A 26,080-nucleotide genomic window follows, 5' to 3' on the forward strand; every position below is an offset into this window, starting at 1 on the left:
CAACGCCGCCGGTCATGGCGCCATTCAAGTTTTACCCACTCTTCCATGGTTTTACCTGGCTCCATCTTCTGTCCCCATTTTGCACGTGCACAGCCTCTAATTATGCCTTCCTATCGCGGAGGTGCTTCTTTACTTTTTTTTTTTCTGCCGCGTAATGTGCGCCAAACCGCCCAGGCGCAGCTGCGCGTAGTTCGAATTATCCGTAGCGAAACCAACTCGCGTTCGAATTAACGGGCTTTTTTATACACAGATTTTTATGGAGCTTGGCTGGACCAAGTAGTGTAGTTCGAATTATCGAGCTTTTACTGTAGTACTTTATCTTTGCTTTCTAGGCAGCCACTGACGCATTGTTTAAGACAGCACGCTTAACTATATCAAGGCCTCTTTTTTTCTCTTGTCTGGCAGACGTTTTTCATGCATCTAGTTTTACTATATTTATGCAGATGAGAAAACAAAAGCTCACTGAGACAAGGAGGAGACAGTGTAATGTGCTCCTGATATGTCAAAAGTGCACATTAGAGCTTCCAACACAACAATGTCAACAGAAAAAATCCAGTTCTTATTTGAAATAAAAGATAAAAAACCAGCAGAAAACTGGGGAGTCACGTGCCTTACATTTCACGAGGGCCTCAAGGAAAATGGAGGCCCATCTACTTCAATGACAAAGCACACATAGAGACAAGCACTGGAAGTCATACACTGAATTTCACAAAGGACGGGAGGAACGGCCGAGTGTGACACACGGAAGTTGGTTACACCTTACGCTCGTTCACTCCTCATACTTGGAAAGAAAGCACCAAACTCTCTTAAAACGTTAATTCAAAAGAACAGTGATCATAGTTATTACTGGCTTTTCCCAAGATATGGCACCTGAAGAGCCACACTAGAATAAAGGCATGTACTATAACCTATAGCATTAATGCAAAACAGGAACTTTAAAACCACCAAATATGCTCACATCCATATTCGTCGCTACCATCTGGGCAGTCTGTTATTCGGTCGCAGACTGAATCTTCAGTGACACATCGTCCATCACCACAAAGATAAGCTCCTCTTTCTGAGCGGCATTTTTCTGGCCCTGCACATATTAAAAAGAAGGCAGGGACACAAACACATACAAAAATGTCAATAAATCAGTAACGTCACAAAATCACAAAAATCAGCAACCAGAACCCGAAGAAAACGAAAGGCAGTCAGAGTAGTAGCAAAATAATTAAATAAGCACACTCCCTTTAAGGCAAACCTGAAAGCACAAGAAAATTTGTCCGTCTTATCAGAGGTTGACATTAAAAGAAGTGTGATAAGTTTGGCTTTACAAAAGGGGGTCTCTGGTGATTTGAGCACAGGTAGAGAGAGAAATAAAGAGGGAGAGGAAGAAAGCAGCTGGCAGCCTGTTTTAGACATCATTTTTACACAAAAGGGATACATTTTTAAAGTAGTTCCCGAGTAAATTTATGACATAGAGCTGAAAAGAGCAACTCCCAAGGCTGTGCCAGTGTGCTCAACAGTACCCAATGTACAACAGCTCACAGTGCAATGAAACGTCTGCAGTCCTAATGCACGTAACATCATTTACTATTGCCGTCAAGGAAAATGGGGATGTTTCTGAACAGCTTCAAGGGGCCGGTGCAACGAAGACATTGTAAGAGTAAATAAACGTGAATAAAATATTCGCGAAGAACCTGCTTTGTTACACTTTATACAAAAAGGATATTTTGATTACACTTTAAGTGTAAACAAAAAATCAACGACAGGAGAAGAATTACGAGCAATACATTTGCTCCACGAGTGAACAAAGCGAAAATTGACAAATACATTACAACGACAAGGGTTGGTCTACTTGGTAGGCGCCAAGTTAGCCTCCGAATTTCTTAATAATATTGCACGAACGTTGACTTAGCTCAGTCAGCACCTTCACATGGTGCGAACCGAGGATATCGGCGAGAGCTGGAGTGTGTGCAGTAAACATCAGCCTGAATGTTGTTGCTCACAGGAGTGACTGGTCACTTGTCATACTTTTTCCATACAATTTTGTCTCTCTTGCTGTGCTAAGGCACTGAAAACTCAACTTTCAAGCAATATTATTTTAATAACTGGAAAATGTACATGCCACATTTAAAAAGGGGAATGAGACTAGCAATGGCAAGTGGGGATTACAAATGAAAACAAAACACTACAGCCTATTTATATAGTTAATCAAATTCTGCACTAGCACCGCTTAACCAGGCTATATCTTTCTTGCCATCACGTCTAAAGCAGTGAAACAAGGTCCCCATGACAAAGAAAGGTAAACGAAGAGCAAGGACGTGCGCTTGAAGGCGAGCGGCCCTTAAGGCCGCTCGCCTTCGTCTGCGGCCCTTCAGCAGACGTAGGCAAGTCACACCGGGGAGCAGCAACAGCAAACTACTAGCTGTGGGAAATTCTATCTCAGTAACCACTTCTACCAGCACTTCAGCACTGGCCAAAAATCCTTACAATTTATTCGTTACTGACAATCCACTATACACGGGCTTGTTCTGTATGCGAATAAACAATACAGTTGAACCCAGTTATATCGAACCCGGATATATCGAATTTTGGTTATATCGAACTCACGGAATATCCCCTTGAAAATCCCATGTAAAAGTATAGGAAAGCCGTGTCATATATCGAACTCAATTTCGCCGGTTGTTTGATATATCGAACTCCGCACCACGCACTGGAAAGTGTGCCTTCCCTAAAGACGATCGCATCACCCTTGGCCGTTTGCCGCGTGACGTTAAGCCACGCGTGGAAGGAATGAGAGGGGACAGTTCTGGACAGCGCCGCGCCCATTCCCCAAAGGCGCGCGCATCTGCAGTTATCGTTTCCCGCGCGCCAACACATGACGTTTGCAAGCCATGTGCGTGGGTGTGCCCATTCTTTCGCCGAGCTCTCTCCTTCAGCACACGCTACGCATGCGCCAAGCCAGCTCAGTCCGTTTTCAGACAGACGTGGGTCGCTTTCTCCAGCGTGTGTTGCGAACCCTCTGCGCGCGGTGTGGCGGCTGACGTGGCTATGGCGCCTGCGGACGTTAAGAAGCGGCAGCTCTCTCTGTTTTTATTTATTTATTTTGCGAGAGTCATTCTTTCTTGGCTGTGGCTAAAGGTACGTCGGACGGACCCGATCAATGGTCTTAGAGGTACGTCCGACGGACCCGGTGCGTTTTTCTTTGGGATACGACGGACGGATCCGGGAAATATTTTTCAGAGGTACAGCGGACGGACCCGATCGGTAGGGTTCTTCCGACGGACCCAACGCATTTTTCTCCGATATGGGCCTTGGAATCCGTCGGGAAAGCCAGACGGATCCGAGATCCCCAGATTTGGTTGTAGCAACAACATGGTAGCCATATGTAGCCAAATCGAAGTTGGTATGAGGTGTACGTGTGAGGTGGAAGAAGTATGTACTACATACTGCATGCGTGAAATGTGAAATTGCAAAGAATAGTACAGTGGCAAGAATAGTGCATAGAATGGGTGATATACTACGTGATGGCACGATGATAGGTTTACGTGATTTGGACCGCGGCAGGGTGGCAAGCACGACCAGAGCGCAAGCGCATGTAATCGCGGTGTTGACGGCCAGCCCGCGGGCCGCACGCCCGCTCATTTGGTCCTCGTTATCATGTGGATTAACGTCTACGACGGTCGTTATGTAGTTATGTAGTTTTGATTCTTCAAAGTTTCCTCACTTCCATCTGTGGTGAGATGCGTCACGTAACGCATCGCTTTCTGCTCGCATTGAGGTTTGGTGCTGCAAGTTCTACGTAGTACATATACAAGCGACGCTGAAAAAGCTGGGTGCCGCCGGCGTGTCTCTAGCCCAAGCATCGAGTCATTCGTATTTGTTGGAGGTGTGGTTTGTGCTTACCGTGAGATGCTGTGATGTACGGATTACGTCCTACTAGAGTGCTGTGTGAGACTACGAAGAGTGCTGTGATGAGTGCGCAGATGTCCGGACGGACATCTGTGTGTCCGTTTATGATCGGCGATGTTGCACGTGCATGTCAGTGTTTATTAGCTGCAGTGGTAATTTATTTACACGCGCTGTGCAACAATCAGACGAAAATAAGTAATCGACAATTTGTTAGCCTGCACTATAGAGCTCGGAAAACTCGGAAAATGGGAATGCACATGATGCAGTTTTCGCATGCTGGAGTGGACCGAAAAATAAGTGCCCAGCCCACACCAAGTGCCCAGCCCACACCACCGGGATGCGCATTACTACAGGTGAAATGGTTCAGGTTTCAGTAAAATAGCTGCCTGGCACAGCACCTTCCTAAATGTTCAGGCTTTGTACTATTGTTGAAGGCCACTTTATCATTAATAAAGGAACGAATATGCTTTATGTGTTAATAACTAGTGCTTTTTCAACATATGTTCATTTTTTTTTTTTTCGTTTTTCCTTAGTTTCCTTTGTTTTTCATGCTAGACAAACACAAATAGTACACTTTTACACTTGTCAGTCAAAAGCTGAACATGAATATCTGCCATGCATGTGACAGCTTTAATGCTAGAAAGGTTGACGTGCATAGCATGTACGTAGACGCTGCGACATCTTTGTGGCACATTCGGCTACTTGCCCAAGGTCGTGATGTTTAATGCCAGTGATGGCAGTCACACTTTGGTGCAGGTGAAATGCAAATGCTTCTGTTTCCTGCAAGATGTCAACGCAAAGTACAAAGCCCGGGCAGTCAAATTAGTCTTGAGCTCTCCACTACGGTATTTTTCATAGCTACATATGTTACTTTAGGATGTGAAACCCTACATGCCACAGGTAGGCTGCATTGTTTTTTAGATTTTGTAACCTCTCATCTATGTTTTGCAACATTTGGCTAATTTTAGTTCTCAAACAGTTGTTAAAAATGAAACCGAAGTTCTTGGCATGGTTTCCTGCTTGGATTAATTTGCTAATTGCAGTTCTTTGAAACTTGCATCAATGCTGGACTGTTCAAATAGCAGGCAGTTGAATTACAGAAATGATGTGGATCGTGCATTTCAGTTCTGACAAATGGAAATTAACGGTCCCCTCCTTGCACACATAGGTGCCCTTAGACAAATACATACTCGGGTGTGTGATTGTGATGCATATCAAGGGTCAACAGAAGGCCATGTGGAGCCAGTGTGATATTCTTCATGAAGGCTAAAGTAAAATTGTACAACAGCTGCTGTACCATGCAGAAAAAAATTTATCATTTAGTGTATGATTAACTGACAATAGCATCTTACTCAGAATATGATGTGATATATATCTGGTTTAGCATCCCAAAATAACTACGGCTATGAGGAACACGATAGTTGAGGGCTGCGGTATAATTTCGACCACCTAGGGTTCTTTTACATGCACTGACACCGCATGGTGCATGACTGCCTATTGTTTCGCCTCTATTGAAATGCTCCTGCTCTGGCTGGAACCAAATCTGCATCTTTGGGTTCAGCAGCCAAGCACTCTAACTACTGAGCCAGCACAACGGGGCCAAGTATCAAAATGCATGCCATTACATTTCCTTCTAGCCTGTGGTTTTCTTCACAGAACTAATGTATACAAGGAAAAGTAAATAGCAAGAAAACACTAGTTTTATTGCACATTATATTCTCATTTCAGCAAACATTCTCTAGGAAACAAATTCTCATGTTTGCATGGAAACCATGAACATCTTATAAAAACAAAACAATGCACTTACTCTACTCCAATCATTAATGGGCAAGGTTGCATCTATGCTACTACACTGCACTTATCACAAAACCACAAGCCCCATCTGCTTTGGCCAATCACTTGATGAAACTAACGGAGACAGATGTCTCACACCACAGACTGGTCGCATTTCAATTTCATGCCTTTCCACTTAGCTTCAACTGTTGCCAGCATTACTAGTCGCCCATCTTTTCTGAAATTCCTTTTTACGCTGTTGGGATCAGCATCCTTGTTAACGATGGTCTCTGGAATTTTCGATGCTATCATTTTCACATCTTCCTCATCTGGAAGAACGAAGGAAATGACGAGCTTTGAGCAGAAAAAAAATTAGGGAGACTCCTAATCTCCACCTGTAAGGGTATGGTGTGCCAGCGTTAATGGTTCTTGTCTGCAGATCCCACTGTGGATTCCCGTTAATTTACATGCCCTTTGCTACAAACATAATTACTAATTCCTTAATTCATGTCTCTGTTATCTTCATTAGCATACGGTCATAGGCTGCCCTGTTAGGTGATATACAACCTGGCATAGACCTCTGTAAGCCTCAACCTTTCTTAATTGGAGCTGAAACGTCCCAGAACATATTTCAAATATAACTTTGTAAGCTTGACTTAACAGCTCCTGCCATGTCGTGTGGCATCGTGACATTTGGCTCGTGGCACTTTTGGCTTGTGCACAGGAGTCATCTGTTAAATACTGGTTAACATGCATGAAAAATACATTTTCACACAAACTGGTGGCAAATGGTCAAGTGGTGCACTGCAGATTCTGAAATGTATACCTATATACATGCAAGGATCGCATCATCACATAACATGATCAAGAGTTCTATCAGTGCCTGTAGTTACATAGCATTTCAATGCCAATTAAAGGACCACCTCAGACAATAGTTGTTGTTACCACAAGACCTGTTCTAACAGCGTACTGACACCATTCCACTGAGCGATGGACATGTATATGCATACCCTAGATAGCTCATGATTGTGGATCTAATTTATTTCTATGACTTCCAAGGAGTTCCTGTCGTCAGAAACCCTACACTTTATGAAATCGGGACAGTTGTCTTGAAAGGTGATGAAAAGAAATAACCAGGTTACCTTGACGCAATGCTAAATTACAGAGGGTGAATATGCTGCATGAAGATACCAAGAAGCTTGTACAAAGAAAAGTGAGAGTGAAATGGCAGGATTTTTGAAACATTGAAATAGACTACAAACTATACTTGTCAAACCTGTCATTAAGGAATGGAAATCATGCAGTAATCAAAAACACAACATGGAGGCCATTTTAGGTCATCTTCACAAAACGCATACCCACACCTCACACACAGCTTCATACTTATGAAAGAGGACAAACCAATATGCAAGAAGTGTGGAGATGAACTAACAATAAACCATATCTTACACATGCGCCAGATTCGAGAAAATAAGAGGAAACATTTTGTACAATTTTGCAAAGATCCCTTTCCATCCCAGCATGATCCTAGGAGAGACGTACAAATTTCCTGCATTTTTGGTTTCCTAAAATGTTCCTAAACAAGCTACATCCTAAAGAACATTTTAGTCATTACACACAAAATAAATACATTAAAAACCTTGTTCTTGGTGCATGGCAGCATTAGTCTCTTATGCACCATAAAAATCAACACAATGCTGTAAGGTATACCTTGGTTAGTTATGTTATATGAGACAAGCTTTTGGTCTGGTGCGGTCCTTATTCACGTGAAAGCGCTGTCATGAGGGTCTATGTCCCAGCGATCGGAAAGTGACCTATTCCAATAATTTTACAAACTGAAGGCGATTCTACAGATTTCTAAAGACTGGAGTGTTCAAATGTTTTATCAACGTCCGCCTGCTTTGACAGCCTGGAGTGAAACTGTTGAAGAGAATACATTTTTGAACATTTAACGCGTTTCTGGAGGCGTTGCTTTCAATTACAGGGCCCACAAAAAGCAGCTGTGTGACAAACGCCGCCTAGGTAGGCTTTCTAGCAAGACAGCGGTGTAGCGTGGAAAATCGCTCCGCCGGTCCATCGCTGGCGCCGCTGACTTGACAGGCGAACTGTTCAAACTTACAGCTACTGACCACACCTGAAACACTGAATTGCGCATGATCAAGGCAGAATTTCTCTAACACTGAGCACTGGTAGCTATCGATTTCGCGCCCAATACTGTGAAAATCTGTCCTCTCTTCGATCATTGATACGTCCACGGTTGAACATTTATGCGCCTCGGGGTGGGCCAGCCGTTGGAACATGGATGCGTGGTTGTAGCAACGATCACTTGCATGGCGCACTCTGCAAAATTCCAAGAGTCAGCTTCTGCAACGAAATGTGCAGCGCACATTTTCTACCGCGTACCTAAGTCCGGCGATGCATGCATATCGATCCCGATCGTTTCAAAGCTGCGCGGCCGTTCAGTCGGGTCACGCTAACCTCGAGCATGCGGGGGTTTAAACTACATGTACGCAAAATTCAACGACAAGAAAAAGATGCAGGCTAAGCACTTTAGTCTAGTCTTCCCCTAAATACCAAACAACATTGCTGTTCACAGGGAATTCGGATCATTCGCGCTTCCGGCTTTCCGGTTGTGCACTCTTGCGGTGCGGTGCAGTAGGTATTCGCCTCGACGAGTCGATGTGCAGCTCGCCTCAGTAGCAGCGCAGGCCTCTAGTAGATTCGGCATGTCTTTTGCCATGGCTCTGAGGTAGAATTTAAACGAAGAATTTAGCTAGAAACATCCTGTTTCCTCGGTCTGCATGTGAGGAACGAGCATAATGCCATTTCACACATACTTTGGACAGCCGAATGTTCTGCACGGCGAGGTGTGTGTGTGTTGTGCTGGCGCGGTCGATGCAGGACCTAAGACAGCGTAAATGCTAGGAATAGCTCGCTCGCATTACGGGCAGATCGAGGTGATAGTTTAGTGCGAAGCGAAAGCTGCTCGTGAATGTGCACATCTCGATGCCAGCTGGTGGAGCTGGTGCAGTACGTAGCATCGCCTGCAGCTATGTGCGTGACAGCGATGCTTGCCGTACACAACCCTAAGTGAAGACCGTGATCTATGTTAGAACGAATGCACTCTTCGTGGCACCTCATCGAGAGTCATGGCTAGCTGATATCATAGAGGATAAGATTCATTCACGCGCAGCAAGCGGAATGTGGCCGCGTTCGACGTGCATATAGCCATGAGCCTGCATATCGACGTCCGCCGTATCTTTACGAGAATCGAATGGATACGTCGGACGTACCTTTAGACACTTCGTTCTTTCTTATCATTGTGCTGTACGCGCGACGTAGCGTAAGATATGGCGGCTGCGGACGTTAAGAAGCGGCAGGCTTTTTTTTTTTTTTGGCGGGAGCCGTTATCTTTGCATGTATGAATCAACGGAAGCACGCCGTCAGATGCTGCGATCATGACGCCCGCCCCAAGCGCGGCGTGATAAATCGAACCAGGCTTGTGCAATCAAGCCATCACGGGCACTCTGCCAAGTTCGCTCCCCGCCACCGGAGGAGCTATAAAAAGATAAACGCGCCCTGACGTTATCGCTGCGCAACATCTAGGCACACTGCCAAGAAATGAGCTGTGGATGCGACGACCGAAACGGAGTGACGCGCGCCATCGACATGCAAGCGAAAACGCTCGCGATTTTCTGCCGCAGCGACACAGAATCCTTGTTTTGAGCTGCCGCGGTGGCTCGAGCGGCCAGCGGGAAGTTGTAAATTTTTCGCTCTGTCGCTGCCGCTCGTCGCTGAGATCGCTCAATCGCTTGCATGTGAGCGAGCTGGCCTTAACGCATTTTTTTTTTTTTTTAAATTCTCGGGTGCAAAAGTGGAGAGTGGGTTCATTATGCGAGTGGGTTGATTACGCGGCAAATACGGTATCGTTTTTTCGCATCGTAAGTGCCGTCACAAGCCAATTTCTGTATATTGAATTATCGATATATCGAACTTTTTCGCGATCCCCTTCGAGTTCGATATATCCGGGTTCGACTGTATTAGCACATTTTTCAGACACCGGATTGGCTGGCAGCGCTGGCAAGCTGGGCTGAGAGAGCAGCATCTTGACAAAAATCAACTGCTTCACTCAACAAGTTTTACCAGTTGCCATTCCCAGCACACCAACTCTCCAAGCTTTTGTCGCTGCTGCTGCTTTCTGCTTCATCGCTTGAGTCGCTGGTTAGCAGATCGAAATTAAAATGCCCAGCAATTTCTACAGTGCATCATCGGATGAAATAACGCCCAAGTCTGAAGCTATGCTGAAGCGCTGTTGGATAAAAATGTTTTCTTGCATGTGCAATCACAAGCAGACAAAATATGATACCCGTATGCATCAAGGGATCAGTGTCCACATGATCACCAGGCTTGCCATTAGGTTGGTTTATAGGGTTTAACATCCCAAAGCGACTTAGACTCAGTGGAGGTGCTCTAGAAATTTCGAGCACCTGGAGTTCTTCAACTTTCACTGACATTGCATAGCACACGAGCACATTGCTTTTTGCCTCCACTGAAAAGCAGCCACCACAGCTGGGGATTTCATCCAGCTTTCTTAGGTATAGCGGTCGAGCACCCTAACCATTGCGCCACTGCGGCAAGGTAAGCTTGCCACTAACGGGTGTTCGTTTGGCATTTTGGCATTTCCTAGACACCATCCCGCGCTTGTGCTCAGAGAAATTGAAAACGAAACTGGTCCCAATAAATGCCCAAATAATTAAGTGAGCTGCACAGGGTCTTCCTGGATTGCAGTCCCTCTGTTCGGGACCATTGGTGATATATTAAAGCAGCATTTCTCAATTCATGCTCCGCGAAGCAATTTTCAGGATACGCAAAACCCCCATGCTCACACACATAAAAAAAAAGAAAGGTCGCGTGACCATCGTGGCACAGTTTTGCAGGGTAAAAGCATGGAGGTTCAAAGGCGACTGAGCGAAAAAAAATGAGAGAGGAGTGCGGAAATGGAAAGCGCACACCGTTTGTTGATGCCGGCATCGGTGAAATTCGAGCTCTGGCTGTACTGCTGGAAAATGGTGCAATGCAAAGTGTCTCGGGTGTATAACGAGAAAGCGGTGTAGTGTTTGGAGGAGTCGAATCCTTTCTAGCGGCATGCAAACCACTTCTAGGCACCTTCCTACCTCCTGTCCTGGGGTGCACCCCACCACTTCAACTGGACGAAAAGGGATCCTCGACACATCCATGGCTGAGAATAACCGAATTAAGGCAAAAATCCCGAAAAACAGAATGTACGTGCGAAAATTTGAGCTTAGCAACAAGTACAAAACCATCGTTTATATATAAAATATGGCCTACCGTGTGGTCCCAAAAGAGTTCAGATGTGCCACATCCTAGTTGTCACTTCACAAAACTCTAGGGGTCAGATTTACTTGGGGCAGTCACTCACTGATTACCTTTTTTGTGATGCTGCCAAGGCTACAAATTTGCCCAGAAATTTGGTGCCAGACAAGAAATTATCCACCTATCTGTAATGACTGTATTCACCCTCAGCAGTTCTCAAAAGTGTACTCTCCGATATCACCTTAGATAAGATTGTGTTTCTCAAAAAATCATCAATGCTTGGTAACACTTTTATAGGCCTCCCTTAGCAGCTGCATCAACACTTACCACAGCCAGTTTCATCTGAGCGGTCAGCACAATGAGGCACACCATCACAGCGATCCTGGGCCCGATAGCAGCCTACTCCAGATGCACACATGATTTTCTGCTCACAACCAGACACACAGCCTTGTTCATCCTCCCCATTTTCACAGTGGAATATGCTGAAAATCAAAAACACATAGCGACATCAAACTCAATTTTTATAACAATGAAAAAACTAGTTCTGCAACACACACTAGAGGCTTGCAATGGCATTTTTATTTAAGTTAAGGTGTTACAATTCATATCAACAGAAGCTCAATGATACGTTGCCGGCTCATATGGTTTCCCATTTCGCACGCTAAAAATTGCTGGTAGTAAAACATCTCCCACAGAGTTACACTATTTTTCTCCCGGTTAATATGTTCCCGGAAAACACGATTTCCCGGTTACTATGTTCAAAATATCAACAAACTGTGGTCGTATAATACGCGAGGTCAACCAGCGCTCGCGAAATGAAAAACTGATCAGTGACGCTCTCCGGCCACAGTTGCTTTCCTGCAGTGCCTAGGTGCAAAGCGGAAAAAAACATCAAAGAAAGCCAACGACCAATATATGAGGCGCCCGTTTCTGCGGAAACATGACTTGAGAAACGTGGTAACTTCTTTGAGGTGCATTAGGGGCATGGGGGTTATCCTTTTAATAAATACAACTATTCGCTCAAATACGAGTGAGCCAGGTTGGGGGACGCGGCATGAGGCCATATGTCACTGGTGTAAAATGGCGAAGCATAAGCATCCGGAAACAACCAAAGAAGCAATTCCGGCTCTTCGTTGCCTTCTACGAACCAGATTCGTTAATATATCTTTTTCGTGCTTAGGAAAATGCAAATACGGATGGAATTCTGTGAGCTAAAAAGGGAGCTGTGCATATTGGATGTCTATAAATGCTAACCTACACTCTTACACAGTGAAAGCCTCAATTCTAAATGACTTTGCACCTCATTCAGGAGATAAATTTTAATCAGGCAGTTTGTATCATACCTTTTCCCAGATAACACGCCCCTCCCCCCCCTCCCCTCCCACATTTTTTAAAAAGCCTATTAACGAGGTTTGACTGCATGTTGTCAGATTCATATACTGTAAATTAGCAGCATGGCTAAAATCACAGATCCATAAATAGGCTAGACGAAAAACAATTATACAAAGCTACAAATAAAACTCAGATGGTTAAGTTTTAGCCAAAGATAATCAGCTAACTGGCAACTGGACAGGAGTTAAGAAAAAATTAATGAAGTGCAGAAGCAAGGGGGCATGATGGGATGCTCACACTGCTGGATTAAGTAGTGAAACTTGACCTTCGAGGCACCACTGTCACTTTACACACCTCGGGAGGCTGGAAGGCTCTACCTTGTCACCACACATTGTCTGCTACAGCAGCGCTATTCACTGTCACTACACATTTACAGCAGTTATTTGATTAATCAGCAGCCTTAATATGCACACAAAACCATGCATAAGAGTAATGTTTCGGGAACCCTGTCGCAGTTCAACTGCTGCCGTCGATGCACAAACAGTGTGGTGACCCACCCTCTCGCATCATCCAACCTGTCAAATATTTACCGGACACTTGCCCGCTGTTGTCCCACCAAGAAAAGAAACTTAACCAAGTCGCCCAGACAACAGTTCTGTGTACAAAGTTTAGCTGTGTTCCTGCTCAATGGTTCCAACATTTACCTTCCATAACTTTTTGCTGGTGATAGCATTACCTTCTGTAAACACAGCTGTAATGGCTTTACCAGTAATTAATTAATGACAACATGCACATTAACTACAGGTAAATTAAAAAGCTAAAGCTGACTGAAAGGCCAAGACAAAGCCCAAGTGACACTCACCACATTTAAAATGTTAAATAATCTGCAAGAAATATTATTATAGAAATAAAAAGTGCTCTGAAATACCAGACTTTTTGAAAACAGCAACCAAAAGTCCAAACTTCCAGCTATAAACAGGCCCTTTCAAAGAAATTTGCTGCACTCTATTCTGTGAGGGCATAGCCCTTTCAGCATGTGCACCACAGGTGTTTTACTAAATATGGTGCACAGTTGCATTGTGCCTCGATTCTTGTCAGAAGAATAAAGAGGAAACTATACCCACAGTACAAGGTCTTTAATGAAGCGTTTTCCAAAGAGCTTGAATTTGTAAGGAATTGCAAGAAATAATCTTTCAAGAGCAAAATCTACTGCATCCTAAGACTGGCACGGATTAAATTATTTTGTGCACATGAATGTTAAAAAAAAAATACTCTGTTTAGACTTTGCGTTCGAAGCTATTTGTGCATTAAACTAGGTCAATATACATCCTTAGTGAAAATTTAAATTTCAAATTGACTGTCAGGATCACTACAATCTAACCCCTCTATAGTAACGTTGCTCGGACTGGCAAACGTTTTATTATATCAGTGCCTTGAGTATATCACACAAGTTGTTGGTGATGCTGCCTGGCAGCTAATTCAGCTGCTTAGAAATCACAGTGTTACATTAGAAGAACCTTAGAAATACCTTCAGTCTTGCTGTAACCATCCCAGTGAGTGCTATTGATTAATACTCATCACATTGCATGTTATCACAATTTAAATGCTGTCTTGTCGAAGCCCTCCATTTGTGCAAATGTAATGCATTTACACTATTGTAATGTGGTTTCCTTTCTATGACTTTTTTTTTTTTTTTAACATATTACAGTGTTATGAATGCACTTCATTTTGTATTCGGAACCCAGACCTGAATACAATACATTTTTTTTTCACTGTTCGTCCCGATCGCACTACCACCAGGCTCGTGAGTTGCAAAGAGGAACCAACCTTTTGTCAACCACGTGGCCATAAAATAAGGAAGGTGAAAAAAAAAGATGGCTGTGAGGAAAGGCCGGAAGGTGGTACTGTGCAGCAGCAAAGGACGACACAGTGGCGGAAGCAAGCTTTGCAGTGACAATGACTTCGAATGCATCATGCCTACGTGACGCATCACAATGTGTTAGATAAGATCAGTGCATGGTTAAAATTACAATTCCCCGCAATAATTTCAAGCTTACGTTATGATGATAATTTTTTTTTTTTCTTCCAGGCGCAGACACCCCCCTCGTGTTATATTTGTTGTCACGTTACGTATGAGTAAATACAGTATAATATGAGGGGTGAAGGGGTGGAGTTCAATTCCATATGAGAACCAAAGCTCTGCGTGAACATGGCATCACAATCCATGCCATGCCATGCCACCGCTCCTTAGTGCTTTGCGCTGCCCATATATTATACTCTATATATAGAAGGCACAAGTTTAAGAAACGCAAGACACAATAAGTGTGGCAAAACAATCCATGCTATGCTGCCACTGCTTAGTGCTTTGCGCTGTCTACCACTGCAAACATTCAACCTTTTCTTCCCTTCCCTACACTTCACCACATTTTTGCTGTCTTGCTTTCTCGGCAGCCCATGCTATTTTTTTTTTTTTTTCAACTTCACTACCACCTTTAAATTTTTTTTTACCCCATAAGCACCACGTGCATTGCCTCACAAAAGTTGGTTTCTCGGCTGCTGTTTTATCATCTTCGATAATCATTTACCTCCGGCTATTGGTTTTGCGATAACCCCATTTTGTGTATGTGACTGGATGTCCTTGACTGTACACATACTGTGATATCGTTATTTCTGAGAAGTATATTGTTTTTGCCAACAACTCTTTACTAAGTCGTTTACATGTTAGAATGCCTCCACTACAAAAGAAAAAAATTACAACTGTCTATAGAGCACAAAATTGGACACCTCGGTTTCATTTTACTACAGCGGAGTCAGACATGGTTATATCTGGTAAATAGTAAATGTCTTTATAATCAAGCTGTAATGTAGCCATGCTGCTAAGCATTCTCGGCAGACCTGTCGCAGCGTTCGCTGAGTGGATCATAGCAGGTGGTGGATGTGGGGCTGCATAAGGTGCGATTTGGCCCGCAGAATGCACAGTCCAACTCGTCGCTCAGGTCAGGGCAATCTGGCTGCCCATTGCAGCGTGCCTTCCTATTGTAGCAGCCGCTGCCTGTGGCACACCGCAGCATCCCAGGTGGGCAGGTACCTGCCGGCAAATCCGTCTCCGCTTTTCCAAATGCACTATGCTCCTACAAACCTCACAGACAGAGGCACACGACAGCCTACTATGCACACACACGGGACTAGAAGCACACTGGCGGTGCTTCTAATCCTGTGCAGAAGAAAGCTGCCACAAGAAATGACAAAAAATCAGCACTCTTAGCCAAATCGCACTTTTATGTAGCAGACATAAAAGTGAGAATAGATTGCCACCCTGGCAATGCTGCAACAGAAAACTAAATGTGCCAAGAATCAAAACAAAACAATGCACAGACAGAAGTAACTACAAGCATGTTCTGTCTCCAGCTGTTTCTACACAGAAGCATATAATAAAAATTATGACATAAGTATGCACTCTTGTATCTTTTGACAGCATAACACTAACAGGAAGTCAGAATAACAGTAAAGTGGAACATCTAAAATAATTTTCAAGCAAAAATGTTTTCTTACCTTGAAAGATTATAATGATTTCGTTTAAAGAAGGAGCAAACCGCAAGCCAGAATCATTTTGCACCACTCATGATTTCACCATAATTCGTCACAAAGATGTGTTGAACATAATAGCAAACTTACAGAAGAGCTCGTCCGATTTGTCTTCACACTCAGCACGACCATTACAAGACCAGTGCTGAAAGATGCACATCCCATTCAAGCACTGAAACTCATCTGGCCTGCACGATGAGGGCTGTTTGTATGTGCCTGAAAAAAAAAGTAAATAATAAAAAAAGGTGGATGGGGGAGGAGTATGCTAGCATGAGACAAGTGACATTGGAATATTAGCACCCACTTCCCAGTGGCTCAGCTTCCTCCAGGGCGCTAATGGAGCTGCTGTACTGAGCTGCTGTCACGAACATACAAGTACCCCCCCCCCCCCCCCGAACAGTGTCACCGACGTACCGGTATGTTCTCTATCGTGCATTCAAAACTTTGTGCTTGAGCGCGAAGCTGGCGCGCTTGGACAGGTCGCGCCATCTGTCAAATCTTTCTACAAGTTATATTTTTGCCCCACATTGTGTTGGTACGTATATACTGAAGAGTATAGAGCGACTGCACCCACCACTGCCACTTTCTTTGCTGGGGGGTGCAGTCGCTCTGCGCGCGCTACTCTATCGCGCTAAGGGATCATGCGGAGCGTGCGTTTCGCGGCGCGTGCGCGCGGTTACGGGTTCAAGGGTAGTTCTGCCAACTGCCGCAGGCTTGCAGGTTTTTATTTTTATTCTGTTGGCGTGTCTGCTACGACACACGTCACGTTCAGAGTCTCACGCTGTTGCCTCTTTAATAGGTCAACACATGACTCGATCGCTGCTTTCGCTCTCTCTTGCCACGCCCTTGCTTGTGGCTAGCAGCAGCAAAGGAGGTTGTTTTAGCCTCTTTCCATCTCCCTCTGTCATCTTGATTTCCCAACGTGCCACTTATCTCCGTTCAACTAAAGTGAGCCCTCTGTGCGCACAGTTACTTTCGGATGGCTAACCGCGCAGGACCTTCGACTGCGGACTGGAACGATGGCTCTTTTGATTATAAATACGAGCAGAGCTCGGATTCAGTCTTTCAAGAAGTATCGAACAGTTTTTTTTCTTATATTATCCTCATTTATCTAATTTATAATCAGGCTGATAATGATGATGTTAACAACACCCGCAGAACACTGAAATGTGAATATTCCGTTGACTATGTTATTTGCATCAATTATAATAAAAAATAAATCGCTATGCTCGTTCCCTGAAACCAAGCAGACATTGGGAGTGAGTCACGGCCAGAAACGCCCGACAGCGAAAGGGTTAAAATGGCTTAAAGAAATGCAGTACAGCGCTAAGCCATACACTTATTTTAAAAGTCAGTGGAGCACCTCACCAACAGTATAAGACAGCTGGAAGCCTCGGCCCTGGGGCATCTGTATTGGGGAGGTGTGGAACTTGATCCACACTTTGTTGCTTCGCGAGACGAATGGCTCGGGAACCTTGCGGCCACAGTGTACTCGCTCGCCCCCATTTGGTGTTGGGCCCAGCTTGATCCAAGTGCCTCCACAACAAGGGTTCTTCTCACAGTCTTCAAGGCCTCCCAGATCCAGGTCATCAAAACTTTAAAAGAAGCGCAAGTACAATCACCCTAGGGACGTCCACAAGTGATGGGACATTTGGATATGAACTCAATTATTACAAGCAAAAAATGTTTATGCATACTGGCCAACTTCAGTTGTAATCTATATGAAAAGCCACACAATTTGCAAAGGTTATTTGCCTTCATCACAATTCAGCACCACAACCATTGTTAGAACCACAGCAAATTTGCATGTGCACAGCAAAATGGCACATGGGTAACTGAGGACAACATGCGCCGAACACAAGGTTTTTGTCATATAAGCACGAGAAAACTAAAAGGTTACTTTAATATAATATAACTGGCTCAAAAGCACTGCATCTTTCAAGAAAGAAAGAAAAAAATTATGAGGAGTGAGTCTTGTCCTAAGACTAAGGTGGGATAGAATGAGATGTGTCAATTGTTAATTAACATATTAATTAATTGGTAATGTGTTCATTGTTGTAACTACATATCTAAGGTGGAATGCTGTGAAAAGAATCAGTATAAATAATGCTGTTCTTCATATTTTCATTTATTACCTTCTCTACTGCCACAAAAGCAGTGCAACACTCAGCAGCGAAAATACTAGATGCCTACCATGGTAGGCATACTGGTCACCAGAATATAAATCAAAGTGCTCATGTATAGTAAACTTTCAAAATGTAGAAAGTAGCCATCACAGTATAGCAAACTGAAAAACCTGATCTGTCAACACTACTAAAGCAGCCATTTGTAGTTTTGGTACATACCCCAGAAGGCAGTACCGGAAGCATGGTGTGTAGACATAACCCCTCTACTCCACCGCCTCTTTGTCCAGTGGTTTACTTACTGGCCACGGCTCCCATTGTAGATCGGCTACAGTCTAGAGCTAAGCACGGGAAGGCTCAAGTCTGAGTAAAGCATACCTTATTGTGATAATCTGGTCATGGTGGCTAAGGATGAACCAGCTGCACGACGTGTGGTTTGAGTAGGAAGCTGGATATCCTGGGCTGCTGATCTTACCCCTTGGACCAAGCCGCCTCTGTTGTTGGCATGATCCTGCACAATACAGTGGCAATGTGAGTAGGGATACACTGCAGCTTGCCCATACTCAGGCAATTCAGTCATTTCATTCCTCAAGGATGCTATATATGTATGCACACAATTACCAGTTTTTATAAACAATGCAAGAGTATTGTTGCTGTACACACCTGACATACCCACCACAGAATAAAAGCACGACAGGTCAGAAGACCATGACACATCCACATACACACAGGACTGCAATTACTTTTTAGTATTTTTTTTTTTGCAAGCATCCAAATTTCCATAAACATGTTCAAGGTCTGACTGCAGATGGCGACAATTTACTTAAACTATGACTTGCATGCACAAAGTGCCTTCAATGAGTTCAGGTGAGTGAGAAGAGAGTTCCAACAAGGAGCTCATTTGGCAGTTAGGTGTGTGTCAAGCACAGTCACACACGGAAACTGATTCCATGCAGACAACAGTATCAAGTCAGCTGCGGAGAACCAGTTAACATTCTTGCCTCTCAACATAATAGAAATATCTTAGTGAGATGGCTACATTCAAAACAACCAATCAGCGAAACTATAGCACTGGCCAGTTGCTGGCCCATGCATTAGTAGCCCCTGCACATAACTTTTCTTTTCGAGCTTAGCCCTTTCGAATACTCCACTGGGTGCAAATATTTGCTTAATTCAGTGCGTCTAGAGCAACCAGGGGTACCCATCTGGCTGCTCCTAGCTGTAAATAAAAAATTAATTGGTTTATAGGAAAGGAATAGTATCTGTCACGCTTCTCGGTGGACAGAGAAAGAGGTGCCGTAGTGGAGGACAACGGAATGATTTTCACCAAATGAGGATCTTTAACGAGCACTAAAATCACGCGGCACATGGACGGCTTTGTGTTTTATCTTCACTGAAATGCAGCTGCTAGTTGAAAAACAGATTTTGCAGAGCTGTAACCCACATAAAGGTTCCTGAAATATGATAGTATCCAGTTTTTCTCAAATGGAATAATGTGCACAATAACTTTTGTTACCCAATTATGCATTCTTTCAGAGATGCAGCAATCATGAACACTTGATGCATAGCTTAGCAACTATGGCATTTAGCCATCTCAGCATTTGTGCAGTTTTTGATATACACAAATTCTTTAATTTACAGAATGGAGGAAATAATGCATCTGAGACGCCCACCAAAAGTTGTGGGCACCCTAAACAGCATGGCATCCACTGCATACGACATCTTTCTACGGGCTGCAAACATGTCAGCCCCCTAATGATTCAGGATTCAGCTGCCACCCCCCCCCCCTCACTACAACCGGAATGTACTCATAATAACTGAAGTTGAATGCCAAAGCTCCACCTCAGCCATACTCAGCACATCAATTTAACATATACCAGGTGTCCCAGCTAAATTGAGCCAAGGGTTAATAAAATTGAATATTTGAGGTAGGCCAGGGAAACCAGTTGAATACACCTACCAGCTATCTCGCGCACCACAGGCAATTTTTGTTTTGCAGTTAATTAACTGATGCATTATTGTGTTAATTTTTTTAATTTACTAAATATTGATTTTAGACCATAAAGGTGATTTGCAAAGTTGGAGAGCATCTTCAGAAAGCCCCAATCCATTATTTGCAATAGAGCAAGCCTGTCGTGTGTCATTGTTTCTGAGCTCAAAAGAAAGCCTGCTAAATACAAATAAAATTGTGACTAGAGCATTCGCGCACCACGACTGTGGTGCTCTCAGTCATGATTTGAGTGAATGAAATCAGCTGCAGCCATGACTCGATGGTGCCATTGCAGCGTTGCAGCAGCAGGCTGACATTTTGGTGATGGTTGAAGCGAGCTCGCTGCACTCAGTGCAGCTTCCTCCTTCACGTACGTGGCTGGCTGATGCAGGCGAAGAAACCATTGCAGACATATCAGCCTGCCGCTGCAACAGGGCCGGAGAGACATGGTCACAGCTGATTTCATTCAGTCAAACCATGACTGACAGCACCACACTTGTGGTGTGTGAATGCGTTAATCACATGATCATATTTGTATTTTGTGGGCTTTCTTTTCACCCTGGAAGAAATGGAATAATAAAATGAGTTTTTGAAGGAGCTCTCCAACTTCTCAAACCACACTTATGGCCTAAAGTAAATATTTAGTAAATTAGAAATAGTAACCTAATTAGCTAATTAATTGCAAAACAAAAAATTACCTGTGGTGAGCAAGACGGCTGGCAGCTGTATGCAACTGGATTCCCTAGTCTAGCCCAAATATTTTATTTATTGTTACCCTTGGCTCAAGTTGGGACACGTGGTATATTGCAATCACTACGCCCTTCCGAACACTTCACGAGATGCACATATCCTAGATCCCAAGTTTTACACTTCACAACTACAACAAGTGCTCACATGAATGCCACAAAAGCAAAATTTAAGACTTTAAAGGGTCTGTTCAACAGTTTCTGAGGTGCTATAAAATATATCAATTACAAAAGTACATAAAGCTGTTGAGCATTCACGCCTGTTACTATTTTTTTAAAAGCAAAACAATCGTGGCAACATCTGGTATAGGTCTCTCACACAAATTCTTCCTTTCAACTTCATAAGCCTGATGTGATGTCAGCAGTAAAGGCCTGTCGCTAGCCCTCCCCTGCCTCCTATTACAATGCAACCATGTTTGCAGATGAAGCTGGCGGCATGCCTGCTCCATCTATGTGCTTTAATGGAGGCCTAGCTCCCTTTTACCCACCCCCCTTGTTGTAAGGCAAGGGAATAAAAGAGAAAAAAAAAAAAAAAAACACCAGCAAACAACAGAGTTGGGGTGGCCAGGTGATGCTTTCATGGGCAGAGTGGAATATCGGCTTGCAATAATTTTTTTTTCCCAGCCCATTCTCGTGCCCAAGTTGAGAAAGAAAAGGCAGATGGCCATTTTTAATTGCCAATATATCTGGTGCTACAGAAGCTAGATTCAAAAATTTTGTAGCAAGATGACAGGCAATTCATTACCTATCAAGATTTTGGCTTTCTTATCCTCGGTGAAAGCTGATACAGGAATGCTTTGATTTTAAGCGCTTTGGACGAGCAAAGCTCATCCTTGTAAAGTTGCCCCAAAGCGTTTTGGACAAGTGTAGTTTACCCTTCAAGAATAGTTCCTTAAATTGAGCGTTTTAGGTGAGCAGCGCTTGTCTGTGACTTGGGTCATGTGCCATTCAACAGATAGCACCACTGACACATTAACTGCATTTTGCTCTATCATTTGAAAGCTACTGCTTTTTTTCTATGGCAGCCTTGATAAGCAAAATAGTGTCTGCTGGAGGCGACGCTTGAAATGCTGACCTATCATGACAAGAAGTTTTTCTTCGGTGCCGTCCTTGTCGTCCGAGGACGATTCAGACACCGACTTTTGTGAAGTGAGACAACAGCAATCATTGACGTGAGTAGGTTCTTCCGATGAAGGAGATGACAGCTCAGATGAAGCTATCCCTAGTGTGCAACAGTGGATGAAGATTGACAACATTCCGAAAAATCCTCCTCGACTAATCCCTTTTGGCTGTCCCTGGTAGGACATTCCCGATTACCTAGCCTGATGATTTGCTCGAGTATATTAAGCAGTTTCCCGATGAAGGCAGTTGTTTTAACGTATGATTACCAACAAACTTCATCACAATTTGCCTTAGTTTCTGGTTCAAACATATTTTAAGTGTCAGGTAGCTCGTTATTACTACAATACCAACCGAAATAGGCAGTAAAAAAAAAAATAAGCAGCTTGGTTATAAATTCCTCGGAAAAATAAAGCACCAAGGTTAATTCTGTCATGAGCTAGTAGAAAAACTACCTTCCAATTTGTATGCTGCAGCTGGGACCCTAGGAAGTGGACTTTGCATCATTAAAACATATTGGCCCTTCACAGGAAGTGTATCTATGCAACTTTTACTTTTAGAAAGACTGCAAGAAACATGTTTGTTTGTTTTTTTTGTTGCCACAGTTTTCTTCAGGAAAAAGTCGCAAACATAACTCCAGAAGTAACGCACTGAAAACAAGCCCATTTTCAGTCCTATATTCTGGTATAATGCAGTAAGCTGTTACACCTGAAACATTTTCTCTCCATTACACAGGCCACATTCTTCATTTTGGGCAAAATTTATAGCTCTAATTTAGTAGGTCTTTTCTTCACACCATTTCAATATCGGAAAAAATTTGAAGACATCAAAGTGTACAATTCTGATTCCAATTTTAGAAAAATCTTCAATTTTTAATAAAATCTCCCTCAATAATCCTCAAAACTTCAAAATTATTAGGGGCTAAAAAGTGCTGCATTATACTGTTTATAATTATAAAATATAAATATAAAACTTGGCATACGTCCTGAAAAAGGTCTTATTTCCACAGAACATTCTGGGTCCTGCCGTGATGGCGCAGTGTAACGTTAGGGCGCTTGACTGATGTGCCCAAGGACGCGAGGTCGAATCAAGGCTGCGGCGGCCGCTTTTCGATGGAGGCAAAAAGCAAGGCGCCCGTGTGCTGTGCAATCTCAGTGCACGTTAAAGAACCCCAGGTGGTCGAAATTTCCAGATCCACACAATATGCCATAACCAAACCAAACCTAGATTCTGACATGATGTAACAAGGTGCTTCCACTGAAACTTTCTTTTTGAATTATGCATGACCCGTTCACTAATTTCTGTGAAATCTGCAGCTCGATAATTATGTCCAACCTGCTTCAAAATTGGCCAGAACTCAAAGAAATGAGCAATTTGAATTTGAAAAACTAAAAAAAAAATTAAAAAAAACCCATCTTGGATGCTTGTTAAAATCTCCCCAAAGCAATTCTCAGCACTTCACAAATGTCAGACACTTATTTACATTTGAATTTTACAAATGTCAGACACTTATTGCATTTTATAGTATAAAAATAAACATAAAACTGTGCACATCATTTTATTCTATAGAATTGCTTAAGGCTGCCTCTTATGAGGAGAAACCATAAGAAGTTTTATTTTAGGTAATCACTGCATATGAATACATCTTACATGGGTCAGTGATCGCAGTCATGTGTGCCCTTTTGTTTGTTTGTTTTGTGCTATAATATGTTTCATGAACTGCTTGTTGAATGGCTGCCGTGCGGAGACCATGGAAGCACAGGGGCTGCTTATGCTTCTACCTGGCCTAATTGCCAGAGTAAGAAAATTTATTTTGTTAAAATCAGTCAGACCGTGAAAGGTTCACATGTGTCATTGCATTGGCCAGTAAGCAAGGCTCTAAGAAAAAGGATAATACTCAAAGTAATAGAAAGCATAGGTAGTACAAAACTTCAAACATGACAAGGAGGAACAAGAAAAAGTAAGCTCTACCAATGAGGCAAATAAACAATAAAAGCATACATTATACTGCAGGCGGTAATACACAAGAGTATAAACTAGACACGAAGAGGAAAAGTCAGCCTACATATGAGGATCGTGGCGAAAGTTGCCGATCAAGCGACCACCAACGCTGGCTTAAAGGCGGTCGGCTTGGCGCAATGAAACGCGCACTGGGCGTCAGTAATTTGGCCCCAACACAACAGTACATGAATCACTTAACCTACTCCGCCTCCTGTTTTCCACCGACTGTGCTGGAGCCATTCACGGGGCTCTTGACAGGCCATGAGGATACATTCGGTGGAACACCGCAGGGGAGAGGCCGTGATCGCTGCAAGAGCCTTCTCCAGTTTCATCACCTTCCAGCTTAAATGCAAAGCGCTGAGCTAACACATGCACCACCAACACACGTCTCTACAACAAAGTTCTTGGCATCGGTCTGTGACAATATGAAATTCTGAACTCTTCACAGGCAAGTTTATTAACATCACTTATATCGCTTACAGCCACTTTCACTATCTGCTGTTAGTCATGCCATGCGTTTCGTGATAGTTTGGACAAAAAAATGCCTTTCATGACCTGCAATCTTGCCAGTGCAGAAATAGGGAAGTGCGGACGTTCTAGAGTCTCTCATTTTGCCTGAGGCTTTCCAGGTGAGATGGACGGTTTGCTTTTTGTAGTTTCGCATTTTCCCTGTGCTTGAAAGCTCCTTTGACCAGAATACTCAGCATCTCAAGTAGTTTGCGCCAGTGTCAAAAAGAAATAAATGATCATGCCACAAAATGTTTTGCTTACAAGTCTATAAGAGAAATTGACTTCAAAGATATACTGTCATTAATTTTTGTAACAACAGAGAAATGAAATATGATTAAGAACTCGATTGAATAGCAATGCGCCTCACAATAAAAGAAGATTAGAGTAAAAGAAAAGTTCCACCATCACTTCCCCTTTCCCGTGAATTTACAGACGAAATAGCTAATTCACTCAATTTTAAGCTATCATCAACTGTGTCAACAAGCGAAAAAAGATATTATAAGCACTGAGAAGTCTTAGAATATTGCAGGAGATAAAATGTAACTACTTTCGACACATGTTAAATCGAATTTCTGATCAATTTTATAGAATTAAAAAAAATCTGCACCTAATTTTATACTTATTTTTACACATTTAGACTAAAATGCAATACATTTCAGTGCCTGATATACATACGAAGTACAGAGAATTTTTGGGTGGAGATTTAAATAAAAATAACTTTTTTTTAAATTCGAATCAAATTGTTTTATTGTTTTTCTTTTTGAATATTGGCCAATTCTGAAGCGGAGTGGAGAAAGAACTTACTAATATAGAGCTACAAATTTTACATAAAATAAAGGAAAGAATAGGACATGTATAATACAGGGTGTTTCCATGTAAGATCAGTCGACCTTTTATATTTTATTTCAAAATTTTATATATTGTTGCCTGACGACTGGAAAGAAGAGATCTGAAATTGGTTTTGCTGCCAAAATTTTTTCGAGGCACAGGGGATAGGAGGAGTGCCTCGCTTATCTGCTTTGCTCTTTTGGCCAACTTTGGTTATAAATTGCACAAAATATATCCAAGTTAGGTAGCTGAAAATTGTCTGACTAAATCCGTGCAAGTTTTTATTTGTAATCAGTTAATTCTTGTTTTCCTGGGTAGTGTAGATGTTTTTACCAAATTTTTCAAAATCGGTGCATGAAACGAAATTTTACCTACTTTGCAGGCCTCTATCTCAGAAAAGGTTTATGGCAAAGCAGCAATAGTTCCACACTATGCTGTCAGCATACTTACCTATCAAAACGTTAAAGCTTATATTTATATAATGTTTCAATACAGAGATATGATTGCACTAATTTCAAGAAAACAGCAAAAAATGAAAATTTCTGAGGACAATTAAGGAAAAAAAAAACACTTTTGATATTTTTTACTTTGTCCACCTATTCTCCTCTACTTGAGCTTTCAAAATAATTAAAGACATATTGCATTATTTTGTTGCACTAGTAATTAAGGCCACTTAAATAAGACCCTTGCGCAAGGCACAGCGCAGGTCTGAACATTCGATGACAATTGTGAATCGCCCACGATTTTTTAATTTTGGCATAATATTGTAACAGGGAGAAATATGTTTACAAAAGAGTTTTAAAGATATATACATTGAGAGACAGCCAAGGAGCCAGACAATG

At 42.8% G+C, this 26,080-nt stretch overlaps 1 protein-coding gene across 1 annotated transcript in view; it reads right to left on the reverse strand.

The window, feature by feature from the left end:
• Positions 1 to 26,080, reverse strand: part of LOC146205115 (uncharacterized) — a 56,062-nt gene that overhangs the window by 21,389 nt on the left and 8,593 nt on the right. The window contains exons 3-8 of the mRNA XM_084589808.1: positions 18,423 to 18,555; positions 17,290 to 17,516; positions 16,012 to 16,137; positions 15,232 to 15,424; positions 11,332 to 11,486; positions 959 to 1,078 (exon numbers count right to left, since the gene is read on the reverse strand). Of these exons, the coding sequence (XP_084445934.1) occupies positions 959 to 1,078; positions 11,332 to 11,486; positions 15,232 to 15,424; positions 16,012 to 16,137; positions 17,290 to 17,516; positions 18,423 to 18,555 (954 nt within the window). The remainder of the gene's footprint in view (positions 1 to 958; positions 1,079 to 11,331; positions 11,487 to 15,231; positions 15,425 to 16,011; positions 16,138 to 17,289; positions 17,517 to 18,422; positions 18,556 to 26,080) is intronic.

The sequence above is a fragment of the Amblyomma maculatum genome, chromosome 1 (genome assembly GCF_055883805.1).
Source record: "Amblyomma maculatum isolate TAMU_Amacu chromosome 1, ASM5588380v1, whole genome shotgun sequence".
Classification (NCBI taxonomy): domain Eukaryota; kingdom Metazoa; phylum Arthropoda; class Arachnida; order Ixodida; family Ixodidae; genus Amblyomma; species Amblyomma maculatum.